At 42.8% G+C, this 15,636-nt stretch overlaps 2 protein-coding genes across 4 annotated transcripts in view; one reads left to right on the top strand and one right to left on the bottom strand.

Moving 5' to 3' along the window:
• LOC126419014 (uncharacterized) overlaps positions 1-15,636 on the top strand; it is a 474,218-nt gene that overhangs the window by 33,753 nt on the left and 424,829 nt on the right. The gene's annotated exons all lie outside the window — the stretch shown is intronic.
• LOC126419015 (uncharacterized) lies at positions 21-4,576 on the bottom strand. Its single transcript, XM_050086071.1, has 4 exons — positions 4,526-4,576; positions 1,539-1,862; positions 1,197-1,293; positions 21-312 (listed from the first exon to the last, which is right to left on the bottom strand). Exons 1-4 carry the CDS (start codon positions 4,538-4,540, stop codon positions 74-76), a joined length of 675 nt encoding a protein of 224 aa, XP_049942028.1. The 5' UTR covers positions 4,541-4,576; the 3' UTR covers positions 21-73.

The following is a 15,636-nucleotide window of genomic DNA, read 5'->3' as shown; positions in this document are numbered from 1 at the left end:
ACAAAAACTCAACATGGAAAGGTACAAAAGAGAACGTGTGTTGAGCAGAAGCTGTGGTGTCGCCAAGTCTTGTCTAGTAGTGTCCGTGTCCGCCTCCGTGGCCACCGCCGCCGCCACCACCACCATGGCCGCCTCCGTGGCCTCCACCGCCGCCACCACCACCATGTCCTCCGTGGCTGTAGCCTCCGTAGGTACCTCCGGAGTGGTCATTTCCACCACTGTTCTGGACCTTGGCGAAGAAGCCACCCTTCTTGTCAGAGTAGTACTTGACAGTTCGCACATTGCCACCAGGTTCCTTTATCGTGTATTCTCCTGCAAAACAAGCATATAGGTACTAGTACTCTCGACCCACGTCGCATACAGTGGTGACAATATAAATACGGTGTCTGTACAAAAGGAGCTCTAGAACAAAATACGTGTCAGGTGCAGAATTTATGCAATGTGATTCAGGAAAGTTCAGATCACGGTTTTGTGGACATTATGTCCTACAAGTAAACTTCAGTGTCTGCCATTTCACTTCGTAATTACACTCGAGAACCATATGTGTTTCGTCAAAGATAATAATCATAGAGCTGCTATGAAATGTATCATACTTATTTTAGAATACTTGAAGGATGAGTGATGACTGTGAATATGTCTGAAGTATTCAGTACTACCTTTAAACTCTATACATTCAAATAAAAGAACTTAATGTTTATTTTGAGAACTTTCGTCAAATTTAACGGTTTGTTATCAAGATTTCTTTCTTGCCATCGAAGAGGGCATGTTTCTGTGAAGTGTGGTACTATGAACCACAGCTTCTCAGGACCATAAATTTTTCAGATGGGGGGAGGGGCAATTATTGACACACCCTCTCTAGAACTTGGAGCCTAACAGTGTTCCTATACACTTCTAGAAGTGAGTGGATAAGCATCAGTTCTTCGGGATGTAGTAAGTTATCCTTGTGTCACATGCAGTTTAGTCCTAGCGCCACTACGTGTCTCGAAATGGACCAACTACTTTGTGTAAAAATTGCGATTTATGTCTTGCCGCCGTCCTCCGTCCATTGGGCCCCGGAGAAATTTTTGTGGACGCCCGTGGTGTGTGATATTTGGAAAGAACATTGTGATGTGAATGCTGTCTGTGAATTGTACTCAAGTGTAATTCGTCACAGTAACTAATGTAAATGAAGAGGCGTTCAGGTTCAAATTACTTACCGACAACTTCGTCACCGTCGCGGTGCTCCTTCTGACCGTGGTGGTCCCCAGAGTGGCCATCAGTTACACCGTATGCGTATTCATACCGAGGATGAGCCTGAAACAAAATGGCATTTTCCGTAAATAGTGACACTGGCTGCTAGAAACCATATGACTAATGCTGTTTATGGATATTGCGAAATGAAACTATAAACACGATTAGGTCCGGCCTGCAGAGGTATTATATGCGCACTGCAACTTAGCAGTTTGCACAAAAAGCCGAATTTCAGTGAGCGTAGAGTGCCAGCACCTCCGTGGAGTGTTTAGGAGTGCCCTGTCACAAGACAGCAGTGCGTAACTCACCACGTAGTCGACGTACTTCCCGCCGGTGTGGGTGTGGTGGTGTCCGCCGTGTCCGTGACCACCGTGGCCGCCCCCGTGACCGCCGCCGCCGCCGCCGCCGCCGCCGTCGCCTCCGTCCACGACGATCTCGTGGTGACCGCCCTCCACGGGGCCGTGGAAGTAGGCGAACGAGTGCGCGTGACCGCCGGGGCCTAAGTATCCACCACCGCCGTGGCCGCCTCCACCACCGCCTCCGCCGTGGCCGCCACCACCGCCGCCTCCGCCGTGGCCGCCTGCGCTTGCGTGCAAGCACACTGCGGCCATCACCGCTGCCGCCAACATCTTCTGTACACATACGTGGTCTACATTAGCTAAATCTGTATCGCGGAACTGCGACAAAATTTCAGATGCTTTCGGGGTGCGGATATTATAATTAATTTGTATAAGGGGAACGTGCTCTCAAGTGGCTTCTTACAGTGTGTTAATGTAATTGTGAGTTTGTCTGTCACAGTTGCTTCAGTGAATATGCTTTCGCAAGAGTAAAATTGTCACTAATATGTAATCAACACAATGTACAATACAAAACACACAGTAATGCATTAACACTCACATGCAAAAGTACTGCAATGTGGTTGACGTCACTGCAAGAACAGTTAAGCATAGTGTCGTTGTTTATTGAGTGAAAACGTAAACGAGTTGCTCATCGTCCATCAGAACAGCAAAAACCTATCCACACTGCAGTGTATCACTGTTAACGTAAAACTAACACTGCCGGGTAAAAAAAGATCGTACAAAAATTCGAGGAGTGCTGAATTGCAAGCTTGAGAGCGAAGAGTGAAATGTATGTATACTTGTTGCCAACAGCAAGTAAAGATTGAATGGAACTCGTTTGTGCCAAACAAGACACACTGCGAATTCTGTCGACTTTCAAAAATAAATGAGGGTGAGAACCACTGCAGTTATTCTGTAGCGAGGCACCAGTCACCGCGAGTCCCCGATAACAAAATTCGCAAAACATATCCCTGAACATGAGACATTTTGGTGTAGAGCGGCTGGTACTGAAGTTGTTCAAGCTATTTATCGCGATAATCAACTCAAGTGTAAGCTTTTGTTTCTTTGATAGTGGTATTTTGTCCGCGCTTCTCGCGGATAGGGCAAGTTCGATGCGAGACTCGCGCTAACGCGATGAACTAATACAGGAAAATCTTATGACCTGCGCCAAAGAATACCGATATTGCTTATATATAGAACTGTGGCGTTGGTGAAAGAACGCGTAATTGTTCTTTTAGATAAGGATTCTCAATTTTGTGTCCCATGGTAGAAAAGAAACGTCGCGTAGAAAAACAGAATCCTGTTTCTAGATAGGATGTTCAGGGTTATTTTATCCAGTATTTTAAAAAGTTTGGATGGTGTTAGCTATAAAATGACTTGAAAAAAGAAATTCCCAATGACATGTAAGACGTATTTTAGAGGCAATGTAAAGTCACATCCCCCCCCCCCTCGCCCGCATCTCGTGGTCGTGCGGTAGCGTTCTCGCTTCCCACGCCCGGGTTCCCGGGTTCGATTCCCGGCGGGGTCAGGGATTTTCTCTGCCTCGTGATGGCTGGGTGTTGTGTGCTGTCCTTAGGTTAGTTAGGTTTAAGTAGTTCTAAGTCCTAGGGGACTTATGACCACAGCAGTTGAGTCCCATAGTGCTCAGAGCCATTTGAACCATTTTCCCCCCCCCCTCCCCCTTTCTTCTCGCGGATAGGGCAAGTTCGATGCGAGACTCGCGCTAACGCCACTTCGCACACCGAACCATCAGTACGGTTTACGCTGGCGCTGTGCACGATTCTATGCCGTCTACGGCACCAAGGCATTCAAGGTGTATTTTATCTGCCGACATGTTAATGTGGTGTTTTTTTCATATCGCATAATTATACGGTAGACAGAAATTTTAATAGGTTTATGCGAGTTCCTATCGCTTATAGGTGCTCTGCGCCCGTAATCAGTTTAATCATGGACTACCGCTTTTTAGCATGCCATCTGTCTTGATGATGAACGATGTGAATTGGCTCTGAGCAATTACTTCGCCGCGCCATGGCTGTTTCAGAGACCCGAAACAACACAGTTCTCATTGATATATGGCGCTTTATGGCAGTACAGAGCTATTCAAGCAATTGCAAATCTATAATGTTTTAATTTCTTGGCAGATCACCTCATCATGCATCTCTATTGATGCGAAACCGGTGGTGACTTATTACAAGTATTTTAAGTTGGTTCGGAAGATTTCATTCACCACATGAAATCATTAGACATACACCAATTTTACCAGCATGAAAATGTACGCGATAAACCAGCAGTCACAGCGTACACTACGTGTATCGGGGTCTGAGATAAGACTCTTAGAAAGATAGCGATCTTTGATATGTCACTGTTTGCTGTTTCACACTGCGAGCGCTGTTGTCACACTGATGCTGTCCAAAGTGCAGAAGCTTAGTAACTCGTTTGAAATGTTCGAATGACCGACAGACCAAGATCAAAATGGAGACCATAAAAGGAGGCTGCTGTACGGGTGAGAACATTTTTGCATTCAGACTGTAGGGTACAAACAATACTTTGGCCTCGGATCTTTGCCTCACAGTGAAATATCTTGACGAACAAACACGATAAGTTGTTTTGCAATTAGTTGCCGCGAAAATATTAGGTCGCCACCCACCTTTCTTTTTGAGAAGTCACCCGTGCTTCTAACGTCCACTGACATTTGTAATCACAAGAACGATAATAAATAAAAATGTCTCTAACGGGCTGATATGCCTCGTGGGTAAGAGTAACAGAAAAGATCTCAGATATTGAAACCGTCAGTATATTTATAGCTGCAGTATACTGCAAAGAGTATTCCACTGTCAACTGGCATTATAAATAGAAACAGGCTCACTAAAAGAACCTGTGACACGAAGTAGCCAGCCCGTTTGACAGCGAGGTAGTGCTGTGGTGATACAGCAACGAAAAGCAGAAGTGGTGCTTACCTTGATGGCTGCCATGGCGCTGCTCCTGCTGCTGTGGGCCGTGTGGTCAGTGACGGCTTGCATCTGGAGTGGCGGTGCTTTTATAGCAGCCCAGTCGCCGTCGAGAGGATTCGTCACAGCAGCCGCCGTCCGCCGTCTCCCAGCGAGTACTTTCTAAGGCGACACCCACGAAATCGCGTATTCTGCTGCGGCGTCGGCCATCGCTAGCCTCCTTGCCACCGATGCACACATCACGGGAGGAGGATGTGGATGAATTCACATGTATGTAAAAGTACAACTACAATCACTAGTAGGAGCTTCATGTACCGGCCCACTGATGTTTCCACATCTGTTCAGAGGCAAAAGAACCAGAGAAAAAAGTTAGCAGGAGGGGAACGAGACTTACACGAAAGGTAACACACAACCGTACGCCGGATGTGCGGAGTTCGTGTAGCTGTTGCAATAAATTGTAAGACAATCAGCGACAAACGAACAGAAGTGTAGTTCTCTCTTACCTTGCCCCAGCTAATGCACGTAGGGTTAAGGGCTCAGATAACTGTTCAAATTAGCTCGAGTTGAATAGTCGGTGTAGCAGACCTCTAGAATCGTTCAGACGTTGACCGGGGATGAAGATACATTCAGTGTACTGTGGAAGTACCCGTATCCCCTAGGTCAAAAGACAATATTATACATCTGAGTACTTACATACAGAAACTCTCGTGTTTTACACGCAGATCTATATGCCTCCATGTCACCTTTATTTTGTGGAGCTTCTCGGAGCTCTTCTCCGAGATGCTTCCTAGGCTTCAGCGCCATTCCCCATAATGTGTTGTAAAAATAAGGCCGTATATTGCCTGTGGTGTCATGACCTACCTTGATACAAAGGGTATTAAGACAAATGCCCTGGCCAGCATGTTCTGCAAATCTGTCGTTGGAAACCTCTGTTCATGGATGTCAGAGACTGGCACGTCACCACTCGACGGCCATTACGAGCGATTCTGCTCAAGCAGCACATGTCCATCCAAGCTCAGCCGGAATAGGGACATTGTTGCTGCCAACAATGAGGTCAGTAAAGGTTTGTCAGCACACCCATGGAGGGGTAATGCAGGAAAAGGTTTAATGAATAATGAAATACGAATGTGGGTAGGGCTACTCTAAACAATATAACGAAATCATTGTCGTGGTCAGGATAAGCACGAAGCCAACACCCACCACACTAGTAAAAGTTATATGCCAGCTAGCACCGCATCTGAAGAAATTGAAGAAAAAAAAAAAAGATAAAGGAAATAATTCGGGTAGTTCAGGGAGACGAAAATTTGTGGTGTGTGACTAGAGTTCGGTAGAAGAGAAGGATAACGAAGAAAAATTAATAACACATGGACTGCAGAAAAGAATGAGACGAAACATGGTATTGTTGTACAAAGCAGAATTTAACCATTCCTAATTCTTCAAGCATTATGGAAGAAGGTTGTAGAAGTGGAGGACACCTGGGGGCACTGGAAGGTTTCAGATTGATTACGTAATGGAAACAGAGCTTCCGAAATCAGATTTTAAACTGTAAGATATTACAAGGGCAGGTGTGTAGTCTGTCCATAATTTCATTACGAACTGCATAGTATAACTGAAGAAACTGCGGGAAGATAAGAGATTGAGACGACACCTGACTAATTGAAAGAGCCCGAAGGTGAGAGTATCAAACGAAGCGCTAGACAACCATTCACGGAATCAAGGTAAAAGAATACAGTGCAAACCAGATGCGTAGCTTTGAGAGATGAAATAGTGAAGGCAACAGAGGATCAGATACAAAGACAAGGCACAATAGAAATCCTTGCAAAACATAATGGGTATTGAATTTTACGAAAAGCGAATACATAAAAATACAGCAAATGAAAAGGACAGAAGAGAATACGGACGACTGAAAAACGATATTGACACGAACTGAGAGACGCAAAGCAGAAGAGACTGGACGAGAGAGGAAAGAGTGTTGAAACATGCATGATTAGGGGAAGACAGATGCCGACTGCAAGGCGTGTACACAATGTGATCCAAAGTATCCGGACACCTGGCTGAAAATGACTCAGAAGTTCGTGGCGCCCTCCATCGGTAATACTGGAATTCAGTAAGGTGTTGGCCCACCCTTAGCCTTCATGACAGCTTCCACACTCGCAGGCATACATTCAATCAGGTCCTGGAAGGTTTCTTGGGAATGGCAGCCCATTCTTCACGGAGTGCTGCACTGAGGAGTGGTATCGATGTCTGTCGTGAGGCCTGACACGAAGTTGGCGTCCCAAACATCCTTCGATACGTCGAATCCGACAATAAACACTGCGTATTTACAAGATTATCCTGCTTATCAAATACCTCTGTAGCATTGCTTTCGTCCGCGAGTAAAATAACAGCTTCCAAACTCTGAACATGAAGCATTCCTATCAGTTGCTGTTAAATTAACTCTTGGGTGAACATGGCCCACTCAAAACACGACATCTTGTTTCCTAACCTCCTCTATAGCATCAGAAGGCAGTTTAAAAACAACCTGTTCAATAAAGCGTATAAAATAAAAAGTTGGTAAAAGTCTGGGCGTCGGAGCAAAATCCAAACATTTTCCTAGCGAGGGCTTGGCTTCGGCCGTCTTGTGGAATATAACACAGAGATCGTAACACTCAGTTCCTGATGTTGGGATAATGTTATTAAGGAAGCAGTTGAACTTAAGTACTGCGTAGGAGATTTTTGCTTGAATTCTGCGAGTAATCTTTAGCTCTCCCCTGCCAAAAGACGCTCTTTGGTTATTAATATTCGCTATTGATAATCTTTGACGTCGGTCGTCTTTGGTTTTGTGGTCACATGCACGCACGCGCGCGCGCTTTTTTTTTTTCAAATCTTTGCAGCCACAAAGTAGACTTTGGGTTGGAGGCTGAATGGCACTTTTTTGCATCTTGCCATGGTATAAATGCATGTGATGGAGTAGGAGGTACAACAAAACGTGAACTAAGTAAAGCCAGCCTGCAAAGACCAACCACAGACCAAATTCTCACAGTACAGGACATGCAGCGGATAGGCACTTGGTGCAGGGAGTGGGAACTGACCCTTAACATAGACAAATGTAATGTATTATGAATAAAAAGAAAGAAGGATCCTTTATTGTATGATTATATGATAGCGGAACAAACACTGGTAGCAGTTACTTCTGTAAAATATCTGGGAGTATGCGTACGTAACGATTTGAAGTGGAATGATCATATAAAATTAATTGTTGGTAAAGCGAGTGCCAGGTTGAGATTCATTGGAAGAGTTCTTAGAAAATGTAGTCCATCAACAAAGGAGGTGGCTTACAAAACACTCGTTCGGCCTATACTTGAGTATTGCTCCTCAGTGTGGGATCCGTACCAGATCGGGTTGACAGAGGAGATAGAGAAGATCCAAAGAAGAGCGGCGTTCGTCAGAGGATTATTTGGTAAGCGTGATAGCGTTACGGAGATGTTTAGCAAACTCAATTGGCAGACTGCATGAGAGGCGCTCTGCATCACTGTGTAGCCTGCTGTCCATCGAGAGGGTGCGTTTCTGGATGAGGTATCGAATATATTGCTTCCCCCTACTTGTACCTCCCGAGGAGATCACGAATGTAAAGTTAGAGGGATTCGAACGCGCACGGAGGCTTTCCGGCAGTCGTTCTTCCCGCGAACCATACGAGACTGGAACAGGAAAGGGAGGTGACGACAGTGTCACGTAAAGTGCCCTCCGCCACACACCGTTGGGTGGCTTCCGGAGTATAGATGTAGATGTATGTCTTTTGCAAGGATAATAGTAAAGGCATTACCTATTTTGTGATCCAGAAGTAAGTGGTTCTGTATATGAAACAACACTTCAAACCACATTTGAAAAGTGTATAGCAATAAAAGAAACAAGGCATTTCCACAAATTCCTTGGCATTTCAGAAAACTTACTTCAATGATATGTAACATCAGAAACCGAAATTTATATGGATCATTCCGTCAGTAAAATACATCTGTCTTTAACGCTGGATGATATAGTGGCCTGTGTGTATGATGAACAGTGGTGGCTTGCAGAGGTCGAAAGAATAAGTTTGGAAAACAATGATATTTTTGTACATTTTTACCACCCTGCTGGCCCAAGAACATTATTCAAGAAATCTATTAGTGACAAAGTTTGGATACGAATGAAAAATGTTTTAAGGAAACTTTCAGTGCTTGAACTTACCACAGCAACTGGGAGGTCTTACTCTATATCACAGAAGCTATCTGACGAAATAAGTGTACTTTAACATTCACCACCAGGTTTAGGAACATTCGCATCTCGAAGGATCTAATTGAAGATATTTATTTTGGAAGTATGTCAAAATAATATAAATGCTAATTTCAGTGGTTTCCACTTTTTGTATATAATTCAATACCTTTAGTATATATACTTCAGTAATAATTGATTATATCCCGCCAATATCACACATGAATAGGCAACAGCCATAAGATTAGTTGTAGAGGAATATCTTTGTACACAACCAGATATCAATGCTGAAATTTTTACAGTACGTTGCTATCATATAGGTGTACTAATTTTGCAAAAATCATATTTTTATATTCAGTAGCACCGGAGATAACTAACCCCAACTTTACAAAAAAATGAAAATTTTCAAAAAGTCATAAAAAGTAACGAAACATTTGTAAGTGTTCTTGCTTTATATGAGGCTAGTAGTGTATGATATCTAACTATAGGAAAAAATACTCTCAGAAATCACTCCTTGTTTGTTATTTTTGGGCCTAAATAGTGGATTTTTGAATACCAAACTTTGGAGGTCATTTTGACTGGTTATTTTTGAATGTAGGGTATTTTGTTTAATAGACAATATTGTAGAGGACACTTTTCTAAAAACAGTCATGTCAATTGCAATGTTGTAACTTAACCCAGTGCAGAGATATTCATATTTTTGCTAACGTCTCTAACTGAAACATCGTCGCGCGCCTACAAACGAAAATGTTCGCCATTCGGTAAAGGTGAAAGGTAAATTAAAAAAAAAAAAAAAAAAAAACTGTTTTGAACTTCTCAATTACAGGGTATCCCATATAAAACAGTAAAATATTTAAAAATGGTCAAGCAACCAACTTAATTTTTAATGGACCACTTCATTTGGATTGACCCACTAGTAGACGGAGACCAAGGCTTGACTATGGTGTGTAGGAACAAAAGGATGTAGCCTGATGTAATTAAAAGCTGAAGAGGCTTGCGCGAGGTAGACTAATGCTGATAACTCCAACATTTACTAGCTGAGAAATCTGGCATTGTCCGGGTATTTATTTGTGGCTGTGTTGTAGACGTCGTACACATGGAACTTATTGTCTTCTAAACCTTCTTTGTATACAGCTTTTGAAGTAGCTTCGTGGTTGCATAAATGAAGTGCTCGTTTGCTTCATTAACACCGAAGAGTTGGCCGTGCGAACAGGAACTGACTCTTGAAGTTCCAATCGTACAACGCGCAGTGTCTGGCCTTTTGCTTTAGTCAAGGCATAACGAAGCTCACCAAGAACTATACATGTTTAAAGCGAAATGGTAAACTGTTTAGAATAAGCGGGATTTGGGATATAAATACTCGCTTTGCTGTGCCAGTTTCCATCAAAATATCTGCATGGTGCTAACTTTGGAGAGAAGTAAATGGAAGTAACTTCAAAGCTTCATGAGTGAAGGCTTCTGAGGAGTGAGATAATTCATGACGACCTCGATCAGAGTTACGTAGGATCTTGCTTTTGGAAGGACACTCCAAAGAGCTATTTCTGGAGCATCAGCAAGTGTCGCCTCACGACTTTCTTTGGAGTCTTCAGAGCGCGTAGTCCTCAGTCTTTTGAGGCATTATTGTGTATTCAAAAAGACTCACCTGTTTTCTGGGTACTTTTATTCGTAAGAAAAAACTAAATCGAAACGTAATGGAGGAGGCATCCAAATCACAAACATAATACAGTAAATTCGTTTTTCCTAGCAAAGAATATAAATAAAACGTATCGAAAGAAGCATAAGCACTGTCTTAAAGTTTTTAATGCCGGTCGGTGTGACCGAGCTATTCTAGGCGCTTCAGTCTGGAACTGCGCAACCGCTACGGTCGCAGGTTCGCATCCTGCCTCTGGCATGGACGTGTGTGATGTCCTTGGGTTAGTTAGGTTTAAGTAGTTCTAAGTTCAAGGGGACGGATGACCTCAGATGTTACGTCCCATAGTGCTCAGAGCCATTTTTGTAAGTTTTTAATATACAAAGCGAAATTAGTAAATTCGTATTTCCTAGTCAAGTAAATTCGAAGTTATTTTGTATTCAAAAAGATAAGATTAAGGCGATTAATTCTGTCACTGATGTAAACTTCCGAAAACACTTTAGGTCACTGTGTCAAAAATGACGTATTTGTTCTTCCGTGTACTAGGCCGTGATTAAACACCGGCATTACTAACCTGAGCAGATTTTTTTATAAAACTTTGAATTATGATGTGTGTCCTTTCTGTGTCTCGATTGCGATGAAATAAAGCTTATACGTTGACCTAAGCTACCCTTATCGTCCAGTAGTTTTGGGGTAACAGTTCGAAAGGAAACATAACGAATCATCCATTTATCACTTAAGTACATTTGTAGACACAGCGGAAGATCTACTGGCAAGAGTTCTGGACGCTGCACTAGAAATTGAAGGGTCACCAAGTGAGATGGAGAGTGCGTACCAGAGCCTGCTTCGTAGGTATAGTGTCCGCCGTAACAGCGTTGGTGGTCGCCACACGGAACCGCTGTTGTATGTGCGTACAGTATGCTGCATTCTTTGTGTGTGTGTGTGTGTGTGTGTGTGTGTGTTAAGACAAATAGTTGTACTGCGTCGCGTCTAATTCAGTTCCTCAGGCAGAAGTCGATGAATTAAACATCTGAATTGCAACCATCGTAGAACGGACATGGGTTTCTCTTCGAAATATTACGTACTCACGCCGCTCTACAAGTTCTAGAAGCTGGTTAAGGGAACTTCCGAACACCCTATATTATAAAAATGTATGTATGCTCCGTATCTCCTCCTAAAGCTCTGGACCGATTTCAACCACATTTGGTACACAAATCACTTACTGTCTGTAAATCATCGCTGTGGATATAAGAACCATCTACCTATCAAAGGGGTGGGGAGTGAAAAAAAAGTGTGGCCCACGACGCCATTCTTTAGCCATCCAGTATTTGAGAAAGAAAGCACTTAGTGACTTGCAACAAACTTTACCAAATTTCAAACGTTTAAGAAAATTTTCCTGATGACCCCCTAAAACACTGCCGCATAGTGCATGATGCTTTTTTGCTACTTCTTTACTGATGACTGTACTCGCGATAAATTTTGCAGACAGTATTCACATATACCGCTGAATATATCAGAAACATTACATCATTGTACGGCACGCAGTTCAGATCTGACGCCGTAGCACTTCATCTGCGTGCAAACGAAACTTGAGGGTGAAATTCGCCAGAGATACAGGTGAAATATATGTACGAATATTTGTGAAATATGTTAAATATATTTCACATGTGCGTACTTGGGCACAAAACCACTGGTGAAAATTTCATCCTGAACCCCAGGGAAGATTTAAATTAAATTTGGTACACACATTAGTTACAGTCCGGAAATAAATACTGTGTGTGGGGGGGGGGGGGGGGGTAAGAAAGATCAGCCTCCTATTGGGGTAGAAGTGGCAAGTGAAGAGGTGGCGATGGATGGACTGAGAGAGTGAGGGCAGAGAAGGAGATGGACTAATAAAAGATTGGAATAAATACATAACCAGCTACGCCGGGTACTCTTCGAGCAAAATATATCCTGCTGTTAACGGCCAGTTGTGTATTATTTGGGGAAAGGTCGTGAGAGAGTATCCAAGAATAGTATGATGTTGGAAGGCGAAACAGAAAAAAATTCTGGAGGCAGTAAAGGTTGTATTACGCTGAACAGATAGTGAAATGCGTGTAGCAGGTATGTAAAGGTGACAAGGTGAGAACAAGACATTAGAAAATACACAGAAGCAATATTTGCGCACAATAGCCGAAAGAATAACGTTTAGAGAGTAGAGAAACCTTTATCCAATTTTGGATATATTAAACTGATGATCATGATCATCCTGTAAGCTAATGGAGTAAGCTGGTTATGTCAAAGTTGTAACAGGTGGGGCAAGTAGGGATATGAACATAGTAATCAATTAATTTTGTATATTGATATTTATCTCTCATTGCCTTCCAGTCATCTGTTACTATTAGCCATGTATAGGATGAACTTCATACCGTCGGATTCATACCGCATACGACAGTATTTTTAATGCAAGATATGGCGCTAACAGTGATCTACGTTTGATGCCTTAAACACATCTTTACGCTAAAATGAAAACGAAACCAGTGTTAAATTAAGCCTATGGAATCTGTTACTTGAAATGCATAAGTTGACTAGTCAGATTAACCTGTTGTTGTTGTTGTGGTCCTCAGTCCCGAGACTGGTTTGATGCAGCTCTCCATGCTACTCTATCCTGTGCAAGCTTCTTCATCTCCCAGTAACTACTGCAACCTACATCCTTCTGAATCTGCTTAGTGTATTCATCTCTTGGTCTCCCCCTACGATTTTTACCCTCCACGCTGCCCTCCAATACTAAATTGGTGATCCCTTGATGCCTCAGAACATGTCCTACCAACCGATCCCTTCTTCTGGTCAAGTTGTGCCACAAACTTCTCTTCTCCCCAATCCTATTCAATACTTCCTCATTAGTTATGTGATCTACCCATCTAATCTTCAGCATTCTTCTGTAGCACCACATTTCGAAACCTTCTATTCTCTTCTTGTCCAAACTATTTATCGTCCATGTTTCACTTCCATACATGGCTACACTCCATACGAATACTTTCAGAAATGACTTCCTGACACTTAAATCAATACTGGATGTTAACAAATTTCTCTTCTTCAGAAACGCTTTCCTTGCCATTGCCAGTCTACATTTGATATCCTCTCTACTCCGACCATCATCAGTTATTTTGCTCCCCAAATAGCAAAACTCCTTTACTACTTTAAGTGCCTCATTTCCTAATCTAATTCCCTCAGCATCACCCGACTTAATTAGACTACATTCCATTATCCTTGTTTTGCTTTTGTTGATGTTCATCTTATATCCTCCTTTCAAGACACTGTCCATTCCATTCAACTGCTCTTCCAAGTCCTTTGCTGTCTCTGACAGAATTACAATGTCATCGGCGAACCTCAAAGTTTTTATTTCTTCTCCATGGATTTTAATACCTACCCCGAATTTTTCGTTTCCTTTACTGCTTGCTCAATATACAGATTGAACAACATCGGGGAGAGGCTACAACCCTGTCTTACTCCCTTCCCAACCACTGCTTCCCTTTCATGTCCCTCGACTCTTACAACTGCCATCTGGTTTCTGTACAAGTTGTAAATAGCCTTTCGCTCCCTGTATTTTACCCCTGCCACCTTTAGAATTTGAAAGAGAGTATTCCAGTCAACATTGTCAAAAGCTTTCTCTAAGTCTACAAATGCTAGAAATGTAGGTTTGTCTTTCCTTAATCTTTCTTCTAAGATAAGTCGTAAGGTCAGTATTGCCTCACGTGTTCCAGTGTTTCTACGGAATCCAAACTGATCTTCCCCGAGGTTGGCTTCTGCTAGTTTTTCCATTCGTCTGTAAAGAATTCGTGTTAGTATTTTGCAGCTGTGACTTATTAAGCTGATAGTTCGGTAATTTTCACATCTGTCAACACCTGCTTTCTTTGGGATTGGAATTATTATATTAACCTAGGCCCCGCATAAGATGACTAAAACCAGGAAAGTATGCGCCGGCCTCTGTTCTGTGCCGGACAACTTCAGAGCAGGTTAAGAGGAATCCCAGGGGAGCCAGCGATTCCCTGGAGACGTTCGCTGCGGCAGCAGTAGGCGGCAATGCGCTGGCCCTTTGTGTCGCTACCGGTGACTATTGCAGTGGTGCCCTGTAACTGCACCCAGTGCAATTTACGACCCGAAAGTGTCGAGGAAAGATCCACTCGTCTCCCCGTTTGATCTCCGCAACTTGGCCGTCGGGTAGAAGAGTCGAGGGCTCTTAAGGCAAGTTTTGACGCGCGCCTTATTTTACGGCAGTGTGTGACCTCATTAATGTACTTACCTTTACGTGATGTATTGATGAAGACGGCTGGAGAGGCTCGAACGAGAGCTGTAACGCCAAATTTGCTATCGGAAGTAAACATTTTTGTTTTATGACTTTTACTTATGACGTTATCTTCAGAAACAACGGAAAATATGATAGAATTTAAAAATCGTATTACTTATAGTTGTCAAGGCGTACTTTAAAATGAACATAAAATACGGTCTCACCCATGGATCAAAATGCGGTACGTACGATATATGCTTTGTCATACTAACGAAAAGTCCAGGAGTATGCAAGTATAAACGGAAAATAAGCTGATTATGGCTCCTTTTCTCATTCCTAGCGCTGAATGTACGTGCACCTCCCCCACCCGCCATGTGTGATTTCAAAACAAGAAAACAATTTTGTCATTAAAATTCTACTTAAAATAGTATTACCAAGTGCAGATTTAACAGCATTAAAAATTGTGTGTTAAGTAAGATATACATTAAAAGGACAGAGTACGCATCATAAAATAAATTATGTAATAACTAAGAAAGTATAAGATTGAAACGCATTACATAATTTTCCACATTACGATAGAGTGTGCATGTAAAAGAGGGAACAGCAGGATTTAAACATTAAAACAGCTGGAACCAATACAGTACACGTATGAACGATGGCATGTGGTAGAAAGTTATGTCCACCATTAGTATCCCCCTTTTTGCGGCCGGAGGATGTCTGTTGCTGGTCGTTTGCACCTCGGCGTCATTTGCACCTCGGCGTCCATGCGGCTCGGTCACGGCGGAACCTTACCGCGGGGACCAGCCGACTCCAGCCGCAATCGAGCAGACCTTCACAAATCTTAAACAAGGCATTGGTAGCAAGTTCGTTTTGTTTGTTTCTTCTTACGAAGTACATTTCCAGTGTGGAGCCGCGGAGCCGCCTGACTTTTTCTGTTTCTATGCATCGTTTCCATTTGTTTTTCAGTGTTACCTATACCAAGGTTCTCCGTGTTGC

The sequence above is a fragment of the Schistocerca serialis genome, chromosome 9 (genome assembly GCF_023864345.2).
Source record: "Schistocerca serialis cubense isolate TAMUIC-IGC-003099 chromosome 9, iqSchSeri2.2, whole genome shotgun sequence".
NCBI classification, from domain to species: domain Eukaryota; kingdom Metazoa; phylum Arthropoda; class Insecta; order Orthoptera; family Acrididae; genus Schistocerca; species Schistocerca serialis.
This window is presented reverse-complemented; position numbering and strand designations above follow the sequence as displayed.

Coding starts and splice junctions, on each gene's coding strand:
- LOC126419015 (XM_050086071.1), bottom strand. Junction 1,294..1,538: donor GGAAGTACGTCGACTACGTG/GTGAGTTACGCA, acceptor ATTTTGTTTCAG/GCTCATCCTCGGTATGAATA. Junction 313..1,196: donor CGACGGTGACGAAGTTGTCG/GTAAGTAATTTG, acceptor CTTGTTTTGCAG/GAGAATACACGATAAAGGAA.